We start from the raw sequence: 24,676 nt of genomic DNA on the forward strand, positions 1-24,676 counted from the left end.
AAACATAAAAATAACAGATGTTTACAGGATAAGTCCTGATGTTAATGTTTTCTTCTCTTGAACAAAGGAGAATGATAACTAGGTCTCTTAAGCTTTATGCGGAGGAGAAGACATTCCTGCTTTACACCACGCAGGTTTTAGATGTTTCTGCTTCAAACCTAAAAGAGTAGGACATCTGTTCCCCTTTTCCTTCCATGTGAGTCACTCACCAACCTGCAGCTCAAAGAGCTTTTAGTGGCCCATTAAAATTCATAATCCAGTGAACTGCCACATAAACAAGCAGTTCAGTGGGTCAAAACTCATCCAAGTTTTAACGTGTTTAAACACCGAGAGGTTCAGACCGTTTCACTTGAATTAGATTCACCGGGTGGTGAAAACGAAACCTAAAAATCAAGAATGAAATCAGATCAGTGCTTCATGGTCCTTTTCATCATTTCTGAATCAGTCAAATCGTCATCACAAATTGGCACCTTAACACACAGAAGTCATAGCGCAAAATACCTCCAGCTTTATTTAGACAGCAGTTTGAACATTCAGGCCTTGGGACTTAATTTATTCATCACAAAAACAAATGGAGTAATTTTGTATTTTAATCCATTTGGCACTAAATTAAACCTAAAACCAACTCTTCTTATAAATCATACAAGCTCATATCCTCTGGTTAAATTTGGACATTATTCTAACATTAGCATTACTTAAGTGCTGTAAACTAAAACTAGATTTAATCTAGGGTTGTCACGATACTAAAATTTCAAACTCGATTCGATACTGGAAAAAACTCGATACTCGATTTCGATACTATTTAAAAACACCAATTTATTGAACAAGTTTATTCAAAAAATAACATTCCTCAATTTATATTGCAAAAATTAAATTTTAAGAATTAAGTGTGTAAAGTGCTTAAACCTTTCAAGTATCAGCATTTTTTAAAACGTGCATACAAAAACTGGCGAAAGTTAACACTTTAAATCATGAATTGTCTCACTATATATACACTATTTGCAGAGTGATGTTTTGCTGCTTAAACTCTGTTTAAGGTGCATTTTTGTCATAAGATGTAATGCCATATGTTTTGTTCTGTACTTTTGAACAACTCTGTTGGTCAGTAAAGGGAGAAAACAAATTTCTCCACAGTAGGACAAAGGTACATCTACCGGTAATCTTAATAAAAACAGATTGGCGCACGGCAGTGACGTCATTAAAAGCACCGGTTAATTAGCCGCAGCTAGTCTGTTCACGCCTAGAAATCCCAGACCCGCTCCAAACGAACAGGGGAATCACGTTAATGATTTCTAACAAAACCTTTCGATATGAAGACGTTTGGTGCAGATAATGTCTTATTTCGAGGCTGCACATATGGATATACGCTGATGGCGATTCGCCGATGGATCTAAATACCCCGGGGAATCCAAGTAGCACCAAAGTTGTCAGCGTGAGTAAACAAACGTACTGCATGCTAGAAATTAAGTCCGGGTTGCAATGAACGGGAGTTTCCTTTAAGCACATAAGCGTGAATATACAACTACGTGTCGGACTTGGTATGCTAATTAAGTTGGGCTGTGAAGCGCCTCCCAAATTCGCTGTTTATGTTTTTGTTTATTTATTTGGCAGACAAAACTTGGATCGGAGACAACTCGCGTTGGAAATTGCAATGAAGCCATGCGGCGTCTTCTTCTTCTGTTTGTCTGGGAGGCGGAGGCTGCTTTACGGCATCTGGCTGTCGTGCGTGTCGGTGTACTTGAAGAAGTCTGTGTATAATAGTCCATAATACCGATACCACAGGGATGGAATATCTAATTTAGATACCACTTTTAGCATCGATTTATATCTAGGTATCGATTTTTTGACAACACTAATTTAAACATAGGAAAGATATTGAAAAAGCCTCTACTTCTAGACTGAATTTTTAATAATTCTTGACTACATGGACATTATTTCAAGGACTGATTTAAAGGAAATAAAATGAAATCTTAGGTTTTACAAATTGGTGGTTCTGCCTAGTCATGGTTACACAGGTAGATAGATATCCCACATCCACGATGAGAACTTCCGGGTAATTATAACAGACATTAACAGCATGCACATCTCCATTTCACCGAGCCATTTCAGGGGTAAACCGAGAACCTGAACTGGGGTATGTTCCTGGAAATGGCCCAGTAAAGTCGCTGGGTGGGACTTGTGATTAACCCATGCTGATTGGTAGGAAATTATGTCGGCAGATGTCGACAATCAGCATTTATAAATTTGGAAAAGTTACTGGTGAAGCAGAGCGGAAGGAAAAGAAAATGGACATCAATGATCGCTGTTTCTCTCAATGAGCAAAGATGCAGTGGAAATCCCCCCACAATGCGGACTTTGGCCACAGAGCACCGTAAAAAATTGGAATTTCTTCAGGTCATTGTCACTTTTCATGTCACACAGCCGCTCTCCTAGTCCCCTCAATGGATTAAATTATGGTGTATTTTCACACAAAGACATTTCTAATATTATTCATGTCTGTGGACGCCGTTTGGCACTGTTCAATGACATCAATCACTGCTGAAATGGTCGCAAAATGCCAACGTCCTAGCAAAGTGATGAAAGGGACTCCCGTTAGCTGCAGACTAAATAAACTTTTCATTAGGTCTTTGCAAAGCCCACAAGAAACTTGTTTTAGGGTAAAGAAACAAGGAGCAGAATGAGAAAACTAACATGTTTTATTTTGATTTTTTTGTTTGTTTTTGTCTGTGAAGCATTTTGTGATTTTTATTTGAGGAAAGTATATAAACATTGTTGACCAAACTGCACATAACTGGCTTCCTGTGGGAAAACAGACATTTTTATTTTTCCCTTTAAGGTTTCAAATTCTGTTTAGAAACTGCACAATTAGGTATCAAAGTGAAGACCAGAACAACCTTAGCTTCTCTCCGTGAGGTTCTTAAATTCCTGTGCGACATCCTATCAAATGTTAACTGCTCTAATTTCACACACTGGCCTTCACAACCCTGAGGCTTGATCATCACCGATTGGCTGGCTCCGAGTCGGGCAGATGTTCTCAGCTTTGAGCTTTTAACTGTAGAGAGCAAGTAAAGGATAAGAAGCGGGGGATATGGAACAAAGCGATGAAAATGTTGGACGAAAAGAAGGAAAGAAATGTTGAAATGACTCAGATGAGCGGGTAAGAAAAAAAATCTGAGAACTGACCCACTTTAAAGTGCAAATGCATAAAACTGCTGCTCACTTGACTTCCAGTGAAGCGTGAATCCTGTTGGTGTGCTTCAGAGGTGCACAATGAAAGAAATACAAAAATAGATGTTCTTAAATTAGAGCCAAGTACAATCTATTATTATTATTATTTCATAAGATAAACCTCCTGAATTTCACCTGCACAAGGGTAACTAAAAGGAAAGTTTTAGTTCTTCGAGCATCGATATTTCCAGTTTTATCCATCTGGACTTGAGTGGTTAGGGTTAGGTGAGCTGGACTCAAAATTGCTAAAGATAGTTGTAAATATCATCCTTTTAAATCCTTTATAATTATAATTAGAGCAGAGTAACATTACCTATGCTAAAACATGTCATTAAGTCAGAAAGGGCAATAAGAGCCTGGATTCATTCATCAAGCTTTGTCTGGTTGAACAAAACACTACAGAACAAAATCCAATGAGAGTCCTTTTTAAATTATAATAAAGATATGAGAGGTTATAAAACTTCATAGGAGACAGACAAAAATGTTAAATGAAGCTTACATTTATTAGGCAGGTGCTTATATCCAAACCAACAAACTATTTACCAGTGGCTCTAAGCCCCGCCCCCCAAGTTATCATTGCTAACTCAAACAAGCGGTCACAGCTAACTGCTTGTTTACAATGAGAGCAGGTCAGTGATGATAAAAGACCCCAAGAGACTCTACAACTTTTGGAGGCAACAACATCTAATATGTTTGAGGACCCTTTAGAACGGTTGACATTGTGCCATGAGCAGCCATGTAAAAAGTTACAAAAATAAAATAAAAAAATACTTGAAATTTGAGGCTCAAATCTTCAGATCACAAGAGAGGTTGGCACTTTCAATGTCAATTATCTTTACCAAGACAAAGATAATTGAAGACCAACATTGTTCGTGTACAGCAGGGTAAAGTGTTAAATCTGTTAGCTTAACAGCCTGCTAGCTGGCTAGCTTAAGAAAACTCATTGCGACTAGGCTTTATGTGACTGATAATAACTTATATAACCCGATTGCTAAGATCATACAAGACAATTTTCTTACCTTAGAATAAAAATCAGTTGATTATTCTCTCAGGATACTGTGTTTAAAATGTGCATGCGCCCCAGGCACATCATTTAACCATTTTAACTTTTGTGTCTTAAAAAAAAATAAAAATAAAAAAGCCCGGGAAACCACAAAGGGCTCGCAGACACTGATGCTTCTGAATGAAGTGTCCGAGTCTGTTTTTCACAAAACTAGTAGTTAAAAGCTATATTGTTTCATTTGCATTCAGGGGGCGGGGCTGAAGGGAGCTGAGCCATGGGTGAACTTATGGAGGGAATTAACCTAGCATGGCCATAGCATGCAACTGCACCACCAAGCAGCGATCTATCCATCCAACATTCTCTGCAGCTTATCCAGAGTCGGGTCGTGGGGGCAAATGCCCAAGTCGAGAGGCCTAGACTTCCCTCTGCCCAGCCACTTGGGCCAGCACTTCTGGGGGAATCCCAAGGCCTTCCCTGGCCAGGCGAGAGACATAGTCCCTCCAATGTGTCCTGGGTCTTCCTTTAGGTCTCCTCCTGGTTGGACGTGCCTGGAAAACCTCATCAGGGAGGCGTCCAGGAAGCATCCTAATCAGACGCCCGAGCCACCTCATATGGCTCATCTGGCTCCTCTCGCCCAGACGTGGATCACCAGGGCCCCCTTCTGGAGCCAGGCCTGGAGGTGGGGCAGGCTGGTGTGCGCCTGGTGGCTGGGCTTTTACTCATGGAGCCTGGCCAGGCACAGCCCAAAGAGGAAATGTGGGTCCCCCTCCCCATGGGCTCACCACTCGTGGGAGGGGCCAAAGTGGTCGGTGCAGTGTGTGACGGGTGGTCGTCGAGGGCAGGGACCTTGGCGGTCTGATCCACCAAGCAGCTTGGGCCACAAATACAAAAAAAGCCAACTACACAACAGGAGGGGTACCTAGCACTTTTTCCATTTGGAAAGAAATTTGATCTCAGATCCCACTTTAGTTTTGTTTAGGAAACAAAAAAAAAACTTGTATAGAGACAAAAGTAGAGATGCAAAAGGTTTTATAGAATTCTGCTGTCATCGGTTGTAATATTTTTTGCTTCCACGTTGAATTAATTTTCAGAACCTCATCCTGCAACTGCTGAATGTAGGATTCTTCTCCCTGGCAGAAATAAACAAGAAACGATTTTGTTTTACAGCCGTATTTGCATTTCCACAAACGTCCTGATGGATTCAAAGTTCCAATCCAGTTCACCCCCGAGGAGACATCAGAGGAATCCATTATACAGCGCTGCCATAAACGCCACTTAATGAGCATTTTCACCTGACTCTGACTCCGTCCATCTGCACCCGATGTGTAATCAGCGACACACAAACTGCAGCTTCAATCAGTCAGCAGAACGTGGGGCAGTGAGCTCCACGGTCATCAGGGAATGGAACTGACACGCTGCCAAGTTTCTGCACTTGGCGCGACAGGGTGCCAAATATGCAGAGAAACCACAGAAGTTCTCATCGGAGGAAGGAAAGAAAGGATGTCCACGAGGTAGCAGAAGTGCTTTACGAGAGTGAAATATGAAACAAACAAGAACGCTCAGCAAAATGTTCATTTTCCCTGCTGCTAATATACTTTGGAGGTCGGTAGAGCTACTGTATACAGCAGACATGGACAAGGACGCGTGTTGTCAGCTGCTTTAAGCTGAACAGCAAACATTCAGAGGTTGTAACCATTTAGGACTAAAGGTGACATTTCTGCAAGTCTCATTAGTGCAAAAAAAAGATCCGAGTCCACTCTGCTTCTGCTCAGCTCTGGTTTGAAGTTCTGGGCAGCATCACTCTAATATGATCCATCAAACCAAGTCCAGAGGAGGAAGATTACACAACACGGCCCTCTCAGGACATTAGTTTCATCTTCTGTCATCTTAATCCTGCTGAATAGGATCAGGGAGATGATGCACTCGACTTTAATGTGAGCATGGTGTAATCCGTTTTCAGTGACTCAAAAACAGGTTTATTCTGATAGATTTATCCTGGTGTTGACAATGTGTGTGTGTCTCGGGGGGGTAACCAGGTTTTCTGAATGGGTGCCCTTTTTACCAGAGCGGGGCAGGACACCTCAAGGAGGCAACCACAGTGAAATGGAATGATTTCAGCCAAAGGGGTAAACACTGCTGTGTTTGTGTGTGCGCGGGGGGTGGGGGTGGGGGTGGGGGTGGGGGGGTGGGGGGGTGCAGTGGTTCAGTCTCCATCTTCATTCCTGACATGAAGACTTCATAGAGAGGAAGAAGAACCAAACAGAATATCATCTTTATGATTAAATCAGCGACTGAATTGTGAATCTGTGCTCTGTAATTTTCTAAAGCTATGATGATCTTTGAGCATCCACCTAACCAACCACCTTCTTCTGCTTTCTGTCGTTTGGATGCAACAGCTACAGGTTCCTAATGAACGACGAGTGAAGAGCAGCGATTCTATATAGGGAAGAGAGAAAAACACTATACACTGGTGTAAGAAAATATCAATATGGCAATGTATTGTGATGTTTTTTCCAACAATATATCAATATTTAAAAGCCGTGTATCAAAAATATCGATATCACAATATATCATGATATTTTTCCTGCAATATTATATTAATATTCAAAAGCTGTGCACCTAATTTTCAGAGTAATTTACATGCAAACACTTGTGCTTTTTTTCTTTTGTAACACCTCCCCTGTATTGTGATATGTATCGTAGCACAATAATTTAACCAATAAACTTCCCATATAAACTGTGTTTGAGGTTCTCAAACCAGACATGGACTTGATCACCTGTTAGATGTTTGAGATGCACTCTTTAACCCGGCTATTTCTTGGTACCTTTAGACAGCTCATAAAAAGGTCAAGGAGATTGTTTAAAGTCAAAGGAGAAAGCACTAGAAAGAGAGACTGGAAATATTTTATTCCAGAAGACATTGAACAAGAAGCCTTCAGTGCGTGAATGTGACCTTTCAGTTCTTCAACTACATTATCCGTCTCCATTCAGGGATGGTGCAGGTAAATGAGGAGATGAAAGTTTGCCCCATTGAACAAAACAGTTCAGGGTTGTGAATGAATATCAGCTCCTGCCACATAAAATGTTAGCTTTCCATCTGCAAAAAGGACTGAATTATGGCTTTTTTCCCCCTCTGATTAGCTAATGTCAATGATGGGTAATAAAGCCCTCAACAGCATTGCAAATGGATAACAAATACTTTAGATATTAATTAAGACAAAGCTGTACACACTAGGGCTGCAACAAACGATTATTTGGATAATCGATTAATCGGATGGGGTCTCGACACGATTAATCGATTAATCGGATTACATGGGGAAATTTTTAAAAACTGCTAGGGAAACGTTATTTCTCTCCTTCCTTCACTTTATTTAACACAACATTATTAGAAAACAGTTCAATAGCAGAAAAACAACATGCCATCACCTAAATTGTCTTATAAGGTGTATAGACAGAGACCCTAAGCTACATCTATCTGTGACCTAAAATGCTTGGTCCAAGTTAAACAGCTTAAGGGCAATTCTCATCTGTTTTGTTTGATCTCATCTGTTCACATTTATTTTAAATGTAATTAAACATAGGCTGTGAATTAATCAAAATTGATCACTATTTCCAAAACTGACTGAAAAAATACCAAATAAAACAAAAGTAAATGAATGCCATCCTCCTTGCGATGATGCCCTGGGCAACTGCCATAAAGTCACATCAAGAAATGCTGCTGATCATTCCAATGATCCCAAATAGACTCACATTAGGCCACATGAAAGCAACTGAACCCAAAAATATATTAACCAGTATATAACTGCACTCTCACACAACACGCCTGCAGCAACAGTTAGGACTCCTCCCTCCCTTTTAAAAGCGTTTTTGCTTCTGAGGACATTGTGGTTGTAAAGCCACATGTTAGTAGTCTGGCCCCGGTGTGATCAACCAGTTTCTGCGGGAATGTGACGGCGGAACCAGGGCCAGATTAACACTTTGTTGTACCCTGGGCAACAATATTCAAGGGCTCCATCATCACGACCCAAGGATCACCATAATGTGGTCACATACAGAATATTTTACTGTAATATGCAGTAAATATACTCAATACTTGAATGCCTGACAACACGTAACCCGCCCAGAGTAACCTTTGACCCACCTCGTGTGGACTGACCAATGAGGAGAGGGTCTTAACTTGAGGCCCTCTCTTCATTGGTCAGTCTGCATGAGACTGACTCTCAACTGACATTCAGTCGTAGGCAGCGAAGCGTCTCTGTGCAGTGCAAAAGCCCGGGTGGACAGTTTGTTTAATATAGGGTGACCATATTTCCATTTCCAAACAAGAGGACAGGGGATCTGTGCCTATGACGTCACACTATGGCAACGCCACACAAACCATGTTGGGACCCATTTTTTGTAAGAACTAAATTAATATCAGATTCTGCCAATTAAAGGGCTCTAAAACTATTCATATGTAAATATTTTGCATATTTAATGCAAAATCTAATTTTTCTGCTTTAGTGCTGCAACAAGGTTTTATTAATAATAAATTATTATACCTTTTGTTTTACTACAGCATCTGTAAGCTTCCTGTGCACAGATTATCAAGGATGCTTGTTTCAGCTGTGAGATTAGACGATAGGATCAATGAAAAAATAAGTTGTCACACACTCCATGGAAACTTTCAGAGAATCCACAAATAGTGGCTTTCAAATGGTTTTGTTACTTTTTGCAAGTTTTTAAAAGAAGCAGATGAGACAGCATGTCTGATAATTTAGTTTTTCATCTGATAATATTAGAACATGTCAGTAATGTCTGAGGGGCTTTTATAAACACCATATAACTAACACTACTGGAGAGGGCATGAATTACACAGAGGCTTCTGGGGAGCCCAGTTATGGGGTGGGGTGGGGGGTGGGGGGGGGGGCATTTTGCCTTGGCCCCCAAAATGTCTTGAAACGGCCCTGGGTGTGTGACTGAGTTTTGAAGGTGATCTGAATTGTATCAGATGTATAATTATGACATGTGTATAACTTATTGTTTTTTACTGGTAAAAACTTGTCGTGGAGATAAATCTACCTACATTTGACTTTTCAACACTTTGTTTTGTTTTCTTGTTTTTATTTAACTATTTTCCTGTCCTGTCTGTCTCTCATCTTCCTGCATCTCCTCATAATTCTCCAGAAAATCTGTTGCCTGGATTCTTACCTTTTCACCTCATCAGTTACTTTTGAGCAGATCAAAGGGATCTCCTGACCGAAAAGCGCAGAGCGCGTTTTCGATGCTGCGTGAGGTGACATCACCACAGCACAGGTGATGAGCTCCGCAGTGGCAGAGCGCTTCAGGCACAAATAAGACAGAAAATAGAGAACATGTGCGGACATGAACGATCGTGTGCTAATTATAGTTTTTTGGTTGCGCCACTTTGAGAATGGACCGTGCGCTGGAAGCAGCTGCCTGGATCGCTGCGCGACAATGCGGAACCGGTTCGCAGCAGCGCAAGTCTGCCGGCTCTCCCTCGCCTGATCTGCCGGTACTGGCTCTCCCTCACGCTGATCTGCGGCTCTCCCTCGCGCTGATCTGCCGGCTCTCCCTCGCGCTGATCTGACTTGCTCTGGTCTGCGCGCAACGCGGGCGGGAAGGGGGGGGGGCGCTTTTGGAAGAGTTGTGCGACACAACGAATCGATGACGCAATTCGTTGCCAACGCTTTTAGTAATCGATTTTCATCGAATTTATCGATTCGTTGTTGCAGCCCTAGTACACACACACACATGCTGAGCATCAGCTCTTATTCATGGACACTTTGATTATTTTATCAAAAATGGCATTTCTGACCATCATTAATGACAGTATAGAAAAGATGAACTCAAGTATGACCTAAAAGTTACTTTGGTTAATACTCATGTCTGTCATTTAGAGGTACGCATTTATTAAAGGCTAAAGGAACAAGTACAATCACCCCCTCTGTAGAGAGAAATAAGAACTTAACAGAAAAATCTATATGCATATCAGCGTTTAGGTGTATGGATCCTGTTGTTGTTTTTTTTTTTGTTTTGTTTTGTTTTTAAGATTTCATATTCTTCTGGTCTGCAGCTGCAAATTTTAGCCAATTCTGATCAAGCCCAAACTACTACAATTAACAAAAAGCACTCAACAATTAAAAAAAAAAAAAAATACATTCATGTGAAGAATTCTTAGCAGCTAGCTCTTACAGGGACTTTACGGAGTTTTGAATTTTTATGCTCGCGATTGCCCCCTCAGGCCAAAAGCGTAACGGCAGCTTCAATAGTAGGCTCGTGCACGAGGCGGGCATGCTGTACGTGCACACTCCTTAATGAAAATAACAGCTGAGACAGTCCCGTGTGTGTGTGTGTGTGTGTGTGTGTGTGTGTGTGTGTGTGTGTGTGTGTGTGTGTGTGTGTGTGTGTGTGTGTGTGTGTGTGTGTGTGTGGCCCAGAGGACAGGAGAACGCGCAGCTAATTGATTAAATAATTTGGTTCTGTACCTTTCTCTTCAGCACAGCCGACAAAGGTTTATGATGGGTCAGTCCTCCTGCATGCTCAGATCATTTCCTTCCCTTGCTTGAAAAATTGTTTTAAACTGAAAGTTGAACCCACATCTTTTTTATCTGTGAATTCAATGCTATTCGGCGAGTCTCAAATAAAAATTTGGGCATCTTACTGTAAAAAAATATACCATTAATGTAAAAAAACTCTAAATAAACTATGTTCACATCCAGAATCGAACCCAGGTCTTCCGCACGAGTCCGCCATCTTACTAGGTGAGCTAAAGCACCAGTGATATCTTTTGTATCTGTAATATTTATATTCTTGATGACAGCTGAAACAACGCTCAAAGAACGGTTTGGGGCAAAAATGGCTATTTTGTTGCTCATTTGCAGGAAATATCTAGAAGAAAGTAGCTAAGGGTCCTCAGAAATGTAGCTAGGTTCATCACTAGGCGTTAGGAACAGCGACAAAGTCGCTGAGTTGGCACTGCCTCACTCTCTGCTGCTAAAGCTACTGATAGCAGCAAATGCAACGGGCGATGCCTGAGCGTGAACGTGCATGAAGCAGCCTGCTCGACCCGAGCATCTCTTTTTCTGTGATTTTACAGAAAAACAGGCAATCACAGTAAAAATGCCAGGGCTCATTCTACAGGACCAGGACATTGCAGGAGAATGTATGAAGAAGACATTTATTATTTCTATACATGTTTTGGCTGTCAAACTTCCATAATGCCCCTTTAAAGAATGCATTCACAGACCAGTAGAACATCTGATCTTTCATTCATGCAATTACAACATCGCAATGTCCATGTGTGATAGTCCCATCGCAGGTCCAGTTGTGATATCAAAAGCAAATGAACTGAACATGGTCTCATCTAATGTTATTGGTACCTGAAGCAGCGATCCACCAATCTAAATCCTTCTGAATCGGTTTGCGAAAACAGACCATGGGGGGTTGGGTTTTGCGATTAACATGGGAAGTGTCGTTTTCCTAATTTCATTTGCTATTTGACAGTTAACAACATATTGCACCGTAACTGGTTTGAGCTGTGCTCATTAGAATATGGCGTGGCATTTTTGATCTATTGGCCATTGTTGAAGAACTTTGGGGTTTTCCATCAGCTGTTGGATCAGGTAAAATGTCGACGATTACTGAATAAAAAGTCTACTTTAGTTCTAGGTGGCCCTGTTCCATCAACAATATCAGGCTTTGAACTGTAAGTTGGATATTATTTTACTCGTTCTTCAGAATTGCCAAAGCTCCTCGGATGAGAAGTGAAACGTCTTCAAGAAGCCAAAGAAGTCCAGTTGCCTTCATTTGAACCCTTTTTGATTACCATGGCCTGGATGACTGAGAACCTTCACCAGCATACATCTACAGTTGTGACTATATCAAGTTGCAAAAGAAACCAAGCTGATTCGTCCAGGAACAATGTCATTCATCTCCAGCGGAACGTAAAATTGCCAATGAGTAATTTTCAACCAGATGGCAAGAGTGTAGCACAACTTAAGGCAATATTAAAGTAATCAGTTGTATACTTTTCTACTTTTTATTGGGACGCACCATAATGAACATTTGGGCAGATAGATATCCAATATTAATTCTCCTGTTGTGGTCAATAATCAATATAACAATCATATCAATTTTTTACTAATACATATGTTTCCACACACACACACACACACACACACGATTCTGAGATATTTACCATCATTGTCACATGACCAAGGAATTACCACATGACCACCCACTTCCCCTTACAAAACAGATCCACAAATATTAACTAGATCAACATAAATATCGGCCCAAATTTACAAATTCCAACATGCTAAAAAAATAATAAAATGGCAGATGATGTATTGTGCATTCCTAATTTTTTTTTATACATCGCAATATATTTCACAGGATTAGAAAAAAATTGCTATGTTGGAAGTTTTTCCCAAAATCATGCAGCTGTAATTGAGTTTCAGATGGGCTGAAGTTCTGTTCACCAACTGATTTACAGATTAATCTTAATTTAGTTGGTTTTAATAATTAACATCTAAGAACGAATCAGCAAAACACAAGTTTTCAGTCTGCTATTATTCACACACACACACACACACACACTAGGGTTGTCACGATACTAAAATTTCAAACTCGATTCGATACTTGAAAAAATACTCGATACTCGATTTCGATACTTTTTAAAAACACCCATTTATCGAACAAGTTTATTCAAAAACTAACATTCCTCAATTTATATTACAAAAATTAAATGTTAAGAATTAAGTGTGTAAAGTGCTTAAACCTTTCAAGTATCAGCATTTTTTAAAACGTGCATACAAAAACTGGTGAAAGTTAACACTTTAAATCATGAATCGTCTCACTATATATACACTATCTGCAGAGTGATGTTTTGCTGCTTAAACTCTGTTTAAGGTGCATTTTTGTCATAAGATGTAATGCCATATGTTTTGTTCTGTACTTTTGAACAACTCTGTTGGTCAATAAAGGGAGAAAACGAATTTCTCCACAGTAGGACTGTCAGCTCCGCAAGGGACAGACACGCACGGACTGACGGAAGCGTTTTGCTCTTTTACTTCTCCGTCTCCTGGAGAGTGTTGCAAAGCAATTGCCCTACAGGACAACAGAGGGCGTAGCGCTGTTCTGTGGTATCCTGTCATCCATCGGTCCAAGATCGTGTGTTTATATTGTGTTTTTTGTGTATATAAGAGACTTTTAACAGGGACATATTTGTCTCTCATTCTCCCACCCCTTCATGCGCTTCCCACCTCTAAACCCACGTTTCCTGTCATTTCCGTCCACAAATAAAATGCTTGCTGCGCATCTTTTCACTCCTCCAGTCACGGGGGAATTAAACGTTCATATTTTTAGAGTTTTTTCGCGAGGTATTCTTCAAGCTTCTCCGTGTCTGCTGCTAGTTATCCTCGGCTCTCTTTGCAATGGCGGCGCTGTAAACAACAGCGGCATCCTGACCAATCACAAGCTTGCGTAATCCGTCTCGTTCGACGGATGTTTAAAAAAGTGGGCTCGACTCCGTACGTACTTGCGTGCCCTACGCAGGGACGGATAATGGCGTTGCGTGTCTCCGCACTGACGCAGACGGAGAAGCATAAATCAGGCTTAAGGTACATCTACCGGTAATCTTAATAAAAACAGATTGGCGCACGGCAGTGACGTCATTAAAAGCGCCGGTTAGATTAGCCGCAGCATGTCTGTTTACGCCTAGAAATCCCAGACCCGCTCCAAACGAACAGGGAAATCACGTTAATGATTCCTAACAAAACCTTTCGACATGAAGATGTTTTGGTGCAGTTAATGTCTTATTTCGAGGCTGCACCATGGGTGCCCGTCCGCACCCGTTATATGGATATACGCTGACGGCGATTCGGCGATGGACCTACGGTAAATACCCCGGGGAATCCAAGTAGCACCAAAGTTGTCAGCGTGAGTAAACAAACGTACTGCATGCTAGAAATTAAGTCCGGGTTGCAATAAACGGGAGTTTCCTTTAAGCACATAAGCGTGAATATACAACTACGTGTCGGACTTGGTATGCTAATTAAGTTGGGCTGTGAAGCGCCTCCCAAATTCGCTGTTTATGTTTTTGTTTATTTATTTGGCAGACAAAACTTGGATCGGAGACAACTCGCGTGGGAAACTGCAATGTAGCCATGCGGCGTCTTCTTCTGTTTGTCTGGGAGGCGGAGGCTGCTTTACGGCATCTGGCTGTCGTGCGTGTCGGTGTACTTGAAGAAGGCTGTGTATAATAGTCCATAATATCGATACCACAGGGATGGAATATCTCATTTAGATACCACTTTTAGTATCGATTTATATCTGGGTATCAATTTTTTTGACAACACACACACACACACACACACACACACACACACACACACACACGATGGCAGTTCTCTATATAAACACATTTTGAAATGCAAACATGATCAACTTCCACATCTTTTCTGACCCCTACTAAATCTCCCCCTGAAGTCTAATTCAGATGATTTGCTGACTTGATGTTTTACCAGAAAAAAGCAATGCTCTCATTTTTCTCTTTTCCACAGACTGAACTTGCTGAACACGACCACGCAAAAGTGACTTCTAAAATAAAGCCCAAATGGAGAACTTCACTTTCCACGTTCTCAGAGCTTTAACGTCTTCTCATGTGTTATGAATGATTTAATACATGACCTATTTTTGGTCTTGGAGGAGTTAAAGCACAAGAATAGAAATCAGTGACACAGCAGAGCTGTGGTTTTTATCAAACATCTCATTAAAGAAAAGCAATGTTGCTGCACAGTTTTGTTATGTCCACAGACACCATTTAGCTTCTGTCAAAAGAAGTGAAAACTATTGAATGCAAATATAATTTTGAAAAGTGTTTCATGTCATCTGCTAAACCTAGCAGATCGTGCACTAACCGTTTACAACAGCATGTCTCATCAGGTCCTGCAGATTGTAAATACCCTTCTGCAAACTGGAATATCTTTAGATAACAGCTAATGTGAAACACTAAACAAAAGACACTAGGCTGTAATGAGTCAAATTATTACAAAACAATATCTAGTCTTAAGTGCTTGAAGAGAGTGCATCGGTTCAAATGAAGTACTTTCTAGAAGACGATCTGTCAAAATACTGTTTTCCTTTTGAATAAATGATAAATGACCCGCACTTGTATAGCTCCTCTCAGAGTAAGGACTCCAAAGCGCTTTACACTACAGTGTATCATTCATCCATTCACACACACATTCACACACTGATGGTGATGATCTACGATGTAGCCACAGCTGCCCTGGGGCAGGCTGCCGAGCACTGGCGCCACCGGTCCCTCCGACCACCACCAGCAGGCAAGGTGTGTTAAGTGTCTTGCCCAAGGACACAACAGCAGAATTATCTGTCTGGAGCCAGCATCGAACCTGCAACCTTCCGATTACAACCCGCTCAACCTGTTGAGCTACTGCTGCCCCTGCAAGCTGCTCCTTGTTGGATTTGTTGCTCTTTCCCATAAAACACAGAACTCTGGAGTCAAACACACCCAGTGAGGACATTGGATTTAAAAATATTTTCTGTGAAGGCGATCAGTATTCCTCTAGCTGCTGCTGTGAAGTGGTCACTTGAGAGAGAATTTTCGTAATCTTCTTAGGCTTCTTAGGCTGCGGTTTTATGGTCAAACCAAAATCAGAAGTTTTATTATCTGATAAAACCAGGCATCGATGTAATCAGAGGTTTTAACTGTTTATTAGGACCTGCAGGCGTGTTTTACTGTAATAAAAGCTCCAACAGCAGGTCTATTTGCTCTTTTCTACATGAATAATGAAAAATTACCCTGAAAAGTTGCTGCCTGAGATTCATTTCTTGACATTTTTTGCCATTTTGCTTGAAATGGACTTTGCCTAACAATGGCGATGAGCTGTGTGTCTGCTCGTATGTGTAGAAAGGGTTCAAAACTTTTGAACAGTTTTTTTCTCCAAATGTTAGCTTGCTTGAACTGCTTTTGCTGAGAATTAACACCGCACCTGCATGGAATGGGGGGATAAACATTTAAAGCAAGTACCACACCATATGATATGCTCTTTTCCCTCTTTAGATTTTTCTCAATAGTCCTGTCGGAGGTATCATTTATTGCAGCATCAGTGACTGGAGGAGTTACTCATAAATCATTTAACAGAAACAGCTTTGCTTAAAGTTTCCAGTGACATCATGATGGCTGCAGACAACGGGGAGTTCACAGTGTTAGTATTGTTAGAGACGTTCAAGTCAGTGAATCATGAATAAACACACCGAGACGAGCCGCAGCTGAGCAAACTGCTCAGATCAGAAAATGTCATTGATGCCGTTTTTCATTTTGTGTAAAGTGCACCAATTCCAAAAGACCCTTAGGTTCCCCTGCTTGTGTTTTATGACATTCTAACTTGATTCCTACCACTAAAGCACTCCTTTCACAGCTTTGGGACTGGGAGTGCATCTGCAGAAGGTCTCCGGTCCCTCCTTCGTCTTTGCAGTTCGACAGACGATCATCCAGAGAGGGAAGAATGGAACCTAAACTGATTAATGTTGGCCTTTCAAGCATTTCAAGCATCAATTTCAAGCATCATTAATATCCTTGCACTTGTAAGTCATCAAATCACCATAGCAACTATAATGTAACTTATGAATAAAGCTTTGCTTCATCACTAACTACGTTGCAAGACAAACTCCCCCACCTGAATGTGCCTGTTCTCACCTGCAGGTGTTACAAACTTTTAGTCAAACAGGAAGCAGTGCGTCAGGCTGGAAAATTCCTAAACCCTACAAACATTACTGGTGTACCTCAAGGCTGTGTGTTTACCCCCTTACTCATCTCACAGGAAGCCCAACAATAACCTGGAGTTCAATGCTGCTGAAACAGTGGAGGTTATCTCATCAGCCTGAACGAAAACTTAAAGGTGAAAGCTAAATATCAGCTTCGTCATCATCAGAGAAGCGCAGTAAATGATGCAGTTCCTGTGGCAGCTGAAGAAGCTCCATCTGCCAAAGATTATATTTATTTAACGCTGAATCCATTCAGTCGCAGCCAAAGTCCACAGCGGGTCATCAGTTCTGCACACACTGGCTGGAAGCTATCTTCTCTTCATGATCTGTGCGCCTCCAAGACCTTTGGGGGCCAGAAAGATTACACCTGACCTACCTTGCCCTGGAAATTAACTAGAGTTGCTCACCTCTGATCGCAGAATAAAATCCATTAAAATATGTGGTTTATAATTCCAAAACATTTCCCTTTCTTCTAGCAGGATTTGTGTATTTAACTGTCTGTTATAAACCTTTCTGCACCAAGACAAATTCCTCCTTTGAATAAAGTTAGGCCCAATTCTAATTCTGAAAGGTTCCTAACGAAGGCCTTACTGTAAGTCTAGCCCTAAACTTCATGAACATTTTACAAGTTTAACTGTTATACTTATGAATTTATCTATAGTCCAATCTTTGAACAAGCACTCCTGCAGTATCTTAGATAAAGTGGCTCCTGTTAAGCAGATGACTTTATTTAACAAGAGGAAAAATCATTGGATTAATCCAAACATTTACAGTCTCAGAAGGACATGCCGCAGAGCCAAGAGACGTTGGAAGTCGACTAGATTGGAAAGTCACAGGCTGCACTTTAAAGAACTGATAACATCTCCGAATGAGATGGTGAAAAGTTCCAGGGTCACATTGCTCAGCTGATTGTCGTACACAAAAATACCTCTGAAGTCCTGTTTGACACCATAAACCAGATTGTTTCACCTCACACCCCTCTCATGCCAGTTTTCTCAAGGATTGACTAACAACTTTCTAGCATTCTTTGATAATAAAATCAGAAATATCAGGGCAAAATTTTCACCCCCATCTACTTCCTACCCTCACATCCAACCACGTTCCTCCCAATCATGGTCTCTTTACTCCTGTAGATTTCCAGGACATTTGCCTCATTCAGAAATGCATGAAACCAACCTCATGCCTTGCCGATTTCATTCCTACTACCTTGTTCATCAGGATGTTGACCATGCATTGTAGATTTTATTAATTTATCCCTACAATCTGGATCTGTACCATCTGTTTTCAAGCATGCAGTTGTTGAACCCATCCTTAAACAAAACCAAGTTTGGACTCATCTCAGCCTAAAAATTACAGACCCATTTATAAATTACTCTCTCTAAAATATTGGAAAAGGTTGTGGCAGATCAACCGATTACTTTTCTGGAACTACACAACAGTTTTGACTAATTCTAATCTGGTTTTCATAAAAAGCATTTAACAGAAACAGCTTTGCTTAAAGTTTCCAGTGACATCATGATGGCTGCAGACAAGGGGGAATTCACAGTGTTAGTATTATTAGATCTTTCTGCAGCTTTTGACTGTTGATCACAGCACCTTAATGAACAGACTTGGTGACTCTGTGGTGATCTCTGGAACTGTTCTAGACTGGTTTAGATCGTACCTTTCTAACAGAAGTTACAGTGTCTGTATAAACCAAATCATGTCAGATTCTACCGTTCTGTTCTGTGGTGAACCCCAAGATTTTGTTTTGGGTCCACTGTTGTTTCTGCTGTACATACACCCTCTTGGACAGATACTTGATCCTTTTCATAATGTCTCTTATCACCTATATGCAGATGATATTCAGCTGTACTGCTCCTTTAAGGATTCTGAGTTCTATAAACTGTCTGAATTACTAGAGTGTCTATCAGCTATCACCAGCTGGCTGGAAGATAACTTCCTTCAGTTAAACTCTGAAAAGACTGAATGTCTGATTATTGCCCCTGAGAGCATGGTTCCCCTGATTAGTGAAAAACGTGGTCATTTATCTTCTGCCGTTAAGTCAAACTTGTGGAATTTGGGTGTTGTTCTTGACCAATCACGGTCTCTTAAAGGCCACTCAAAAACATTGCTAAACTGTTTTAATCACAAACTGCGAAGGTTGGTGTCAAAACATGAACTTGAAATAGTTCTCCATGCCTTTATCTCCTCCTATCTAGATAAATGTAACACACTCTTCACATATTTTAACAAAATAGCACTTGACCTCCTTCAGTTGGTCCAGAACTCTGCAGCGAGGCTCCTAACTGGAGCAAACAGAAGAGCACACATCACTCCTATGCTAATGTCTCTGCACTGGTTACCCGTTAACTTTAGAGTTCATTTTAGAATCCTCACTATAGCTTTCAATGCTCTACATGGTCAAGCTCCTCCCTATATTACTGAACTGTTAAAGCCTTATGTTCCAACCCGTGCCCTCAGGTCCACACACCAGAACCTTCTAGAAGTTCCAAAGACCAGATATAAAAGTCGAGGTGATCGCTCCTTCCAGACTGTTGCACCCCGACTTTGGAAGGATCTTCCTTATCCTTTTGTAGTATCGACAGTCTGGACACTTTTAAAAAACAGCTAAAGACCCTTTAATTTAAAGCTGCTTTCAGATAAATCTTGTTTTCTTATTTTTAACTCATATTTGTAATCTTTCATCTGTTTACGACATTTTGACTTCATTTTTTCTGACATTAATCTATGTCTGTTTTGAGATCATTATGATTTTACGACTTTGTTTTAATCTGTGTGAAGCACTTTGTCATTCTATGTCTGTGATAAGCGCTATATAAATAAAAATTATTTCATTATATAAATGTACCCAAAATCTGTTAAAAGCCCTGAGTGGTCAGATTTTGGGGCGATTCAAGTGAAAATATTTTTATTTATTTCTCTGTAAAATAAAACAGAGATCCTAAATGTATAGAAGCAGATTAATTCATTTAGATCCCATTACATAGATTTTAGACACCAAAGTAGTAACTTTTAGATCAAATTTGAAAACCTTCATGTATTCATCAACCTTTGAATGACTGCTCCGCACTGCAACTGCTCACCCTTTAACTTTGTCCTTTCCTTTTAAATTTAAAAATCAAAAAATATTGCCAATTGGAAAGCACTTTTGTGTGTGAAATGTGCCATATAAATACTGCCTTGCCAAACTAAGAAGATGTACATGGATTGTTTGGATGGCTGTGAATGTAAAAATCTGATTTGAGAGAAAAATAAACAAACAAGGTTTGATCTTCTAGGCCTTATTTGGAGGGTAGGACAGGCCTGGTCCACCCGCCCTCTTTCCCCCCCAGTCCAACATACAGGGGCGCCGTAAAGCGGTGAAAGATTAGGAAGATTCTAAGGGCCCACAGCTGTCAGGGGCCCAAAAAAGTTTCAAAGTTGAATAAAAAATAAATAAAGGTTAAAAATCACAAGTACTTGACTTTGCAGTATTTTTTCTCATTTAAGACATTAAACAAACAATCTTTTAGTCTTTATGAAATGTGTATTTATTCAGAGGTCCCTACTTTATTTTGACTAATTAATTTGAACACCCCCCCCCCCCCCTCCTAACGGCATGAAATGGTACAGTCCACCTGGCCGAGGGGCGCGTAGCAGGCCAGGCCAGCTCACGCAGCAGTCAGACAGCAGAGTGCGCCAAGGCTGCAGTAAATATGTCTGCAAAAACAAAGTCTGGGTCACAGAAAAGGAAAGAAAAAAAAGGAGAAAGGACAGGCAGAAGAGAGGGCGTCAGTATGTCACACAGTTTTTCTCTAAGAAAGGTGGGTTTAGTTAGTGAGTGGTTAAATTCAACCGGTTTGCTAGCTCTGATATCCACAGTGAGAGGAACTATGTTTCATCTAATTATGGTAAATGGGTTGTCGTTCTTGTCCCTACCAGAATCAGCAGCTGATGATATGTCAGCAGGTGTCTCCTCACAACCCAATGAACCTCAAGAAGGTGAGCAATGTAGCATGTTAGCTAGCAGCCTCATTTAAGGGGGTCTGTGGGAATCACTTAAGGCTCTCCTCTTTATCAGTACTATTACAAAGGAATATATAAAGGCTATTTTTGGTGATAAACACATTGTTTTTCCATATAATGATAATTACATATATATCAATCAGTGAAAATGTATAGACTGTTTTGGATGCTGGGCACGTTGAAGCATTTTTATTTAGTCCGTCACTAAGTATGTCTCTCAGGAGCATTATTAATTATATCACTGTAAATAATAAATCTTGCTGTGTACAATCAAGGCTGAATATATATTTTAGCTGTTTTATGTTGAGAAAAATGGGTTACTAGAGACTTATATATGTATTCATGCAAAGTTATCCAACTTTAAAATTTTATGTAGCCCTAACTGACTCCGGTTTGAACCGTGTGCTTATTCATTTTGTGTCTATGATGAAGCCGTGGAGACTTAATAAAGAAGTCACCTTGTGAGCAGTGAATCCTTAATTTTTGTCAGTCATACAGAAATACTTGATTTCAAGAGGAAAGACAGCTGAAAATGTAGTTATGTAAAGCTTTGACACAACATGGAAATTTAATTAGATATCCAAATTTGAATTTTATCATCAAAAAATTTTTTGAATAAATAAACACATTTTAAGGGAGTAATAGGAAAAAGGAGATTAACACCTTTCAGCGTGCGCATTTCCTGCTTTTTCCAGCAGTGATATTGCTAATTCTGTTGAAGGAAATTCACTGTTTAATGAAAGACAGTTGGTGAAAATGATATGTAAACAAATAAGAATGCATGTAGACCTACATAATTAAGCAAAACTGAAACACTAATATAAAGTGTATATATATTATATTTTTCTCCCTTCGAATCTGGGAGGGTGGAACCCCAGCTCCAGCTATGGACGAGCCCCCAGGGGGCCCAACTTGATATTTTTTCATGGGGCCCAAAATCTCTGGCAGCCCCCCTGCCAACATACCTCTGATAGGATTCTGAATCCATAAGATGCCTCCGACAAGGTGAGGAGACTGGCCGAGCATCCCGACTCAACGACTTTAAGCTTCTTAATCAATGAATTGACAGTAAATTAGCGCGCTGACTTCTTTGGTCCACATGGACACCTGCTGCCGGATGAGGAGCCTGAATCCCTCTGACGGCTCTGGAGAACCGAGTCTGAGCGCTCACGCGGAGCTCTGTTGCATCACCAACACCGAAGAAAACAAAATAGCCTTCCCTGAAGGCGAATAAGCGACGTGAATGAGCAAAATAAAGATTTAAAAAGCCCCGGGGCTTCTCCCGAGAACAGCCAGTGCCAGGTGAGCCGGAGGTGATTGCGCACGAGACGTTTTTTCTCCCTCAGACCTGTTAACCAGCATTCTGCTCCTCGGGAACAATGTCAATACAACCAGAGACGTTCACGGGTTTATGGTGTGTGAGCACGTAGCCAACCACAGCACTGCCAACCCATTTCCAGCAGAAACACCAGAGAAACGCTCACATCCTGCTTCCACATCACCCAATCGCAGCTGACCCGACGGCGTCTGGATGGAAAACCCGCTGGCATTATCTGTGAAACAGCCGTACACAGCGCTGCTATAGCCTCTTACCTTCGGCAGCCATCGTGCTACTCCGCAGGTTTAGGCATCAGTGATGCCGCACCACTGTCTAAAGGAGCAGGCGGAATGTCAAATTCTACGCTTTTCTACCTTGTTCGGCATGTTATCATCACTTTGCTGCGGGCAAGTCTGAGCGCACAGCTGCTGCTGCCGCCACGCCGCGGAGCATCATGGGAAATGGAGTCTAAATCGCTTTAGAAGAAAGCTAATGAAAAATCACTACAGTAAATCACATTTATTTAGGCGGTAAAGCATATTTCAGTATAAGTCACCAAGGCGAAACAAAAGTTCACCATTTTGCTAGCAGGCTACCAAAAACATTCATAAAAAAGAACACATTCAAGGCAACTTTTAAGTGTTTGTGTGTGAATGTTATCAATATTTAGCTTCCTTTATCTACCGTTTACTTCCATCTAGACTGACAAGCTGGATTCTTACTAATATGCCAAGTTTGGACCTATTTGAGGAGTACAAAATACATAATAATAATTTTCGTGGGCGGAAGGTTGCAAGTTCGAGCCCCTCTTAGTCTGTCGCTGTCGCTGTGTCCTTGGGCAAGACACTTAACCCACGTTGCCTGCTGGTGGTGGTCGGAGGGACCGGTGGCGCCAGTGATCGGCAGCCTCGCCTGTCAGTGCGCCCCAGGGCAGCTGTGGCTACATCATAGCTCATCCCCACCAGTGTGTGAATGTGTGTGTGAATGGGTGAATGACTGGTTGTGTTGTAAAGCACCTTGGGGGGTTCCAGGACTCTAGAAGGTGCTATATTAAATGCAGGGCATTTACCATAATAATAACCATAGTAAAACTTTAGCATTTTCAAATGAAAACATATAAATTAACTTGTCTTGAAAAATTAGAACGCACTTTAGCTTTAAATTGGCTCCAAAGTTTCTCAGCTTTGCATGTGACATTATCTTTTAAACATTAACACTGGCAATAATTTTGTAATGCACAATTGTATAAATAGGCCAATTTTTTTTTCATCCAGGAAGTGCTACTTTCTGCTCTGGTGAAATTACAAATAATCAAACATTTGTTGTGAGTAGTCATGTAATGCTAAACTGACAACAACAGTGTTAAAATAACATTACATCAGGCATGTCCCACAGAAGTGGACCTATACCTCCAACAGACTTTATAACTTTATATTGATCTTGATTGAAACATTTAGCATTTTATATTCAGATTACCACTAATGTAAGGTTTATTTTTAAGTAAAACAAAGTTTAAAGTTACAATAAAGTAAAATTTGCTTTTGTTTTTCAATAAGAACTATTTTTGTGGCCAACAAAGGCTTTTAACATTGTATATTTGGCCCTTTTTGAAGGTTTGGACACCTCTGCTTTGCATTGAACCTCCAACCCTAACCTCTGGAGTTTAAAGGTTACACACTTCGCTCTTAAATGTGCTCAGACTAGCCGTTAGCCCATGGGAATCTAATCAAATGTGGCTGGATTGCTGCGAGTTTGGAAAACACTTCTTGCAAGCAAGAATAATCATCCCACAGCTGCAGTTTTTAGTTCTCTGTTGTTCGCCTTCACCGTGCTCTGTATAGGCCTACAGTAAGATGCCGTGATGATCCTGCCACACCAATTCAATCACCCCTTGTTTAACATTTTAGTGACTAAAATTCCTTTAGATGCAGGAGTTTTTCATTAAGCTGCCAAATTTAACTATTTTGCAAAAAAATATTTAAAATCTTATTTAACCACCTTGGTGACAAGTATTTGTTTCAGCATCTCTTTCAACTTCAAATAAATCCATTCATATACTTATACACAAACCTTGCAGTGTGTGAAATTGTCGCAAAACAATGCACTTATTAATGCTTAGGCTCTGTTTTCAGCCGGAGGGGCCACAGGAGGGCCCAGGCTTGCTGTCAGAGTAGCACTGTCCCACCCTGACTACCTCCAGAATCACCCATGATCTCCCTAAACCCAGACTGCTTCATGGTGCAGCAGATGGTGAGGATGGCACTGATGGGGTTTTATCCATGAGTCCATTCTTGTTTCCTGATGACCAAATCATAAATACACTCTCA

General features: G+C 40.7%; 1 protein-coding gene across 5 annotated transcripts in view; it reads right to left on the bottom strand.

Annotated features, from left to right (window-relative positions):
• Positions 1-22,936, bottom strand: part of samd12 (sterile alpha motif domain containing 12) — a 269,149-nt gene extending 246,213 nt beyond the window's left edge. The window contains exon 1 of one of the 5 annotated variants that reach the window (XM_070547611.1): positions 21,997-22,580. In XM_070547611.1, coding sequence (XP_070403712.1) covers positions 21,997-22,057 — 61 coding nt within the window. In that variant the 5' untranslated portion in view covers positions 22,058-22,580. Of the gene's footprint in view, positions 1-21,996; positions 22,588-22,624 lie in introns of those variants that run through there. The other 4 variants (XM_054745053.2, XM_070547609.1, XM_070547610.1 and 1 more) reach the window with 4 other exon arrangements.
• Between the last annotated feature and the right edge of the window lie 1,740 nt (positions 22,937-24,676).

Source organism: Nothobranchius furzeri, chromosome 19, assembly GCF_043380555.1.
Source record: "Nothobranchius furzeri strain GRZ-AD chromosome 19, NfurGRZ-RIMD1, whole genome shotgun sequence".
Lineage (NCBI taxonomy): Eukaryota > Metazoa > Chordata > Actinopteri > Cyprinodontiformes > Nothobranchiidae > Nothobranchius > Nothobranchius furzeri.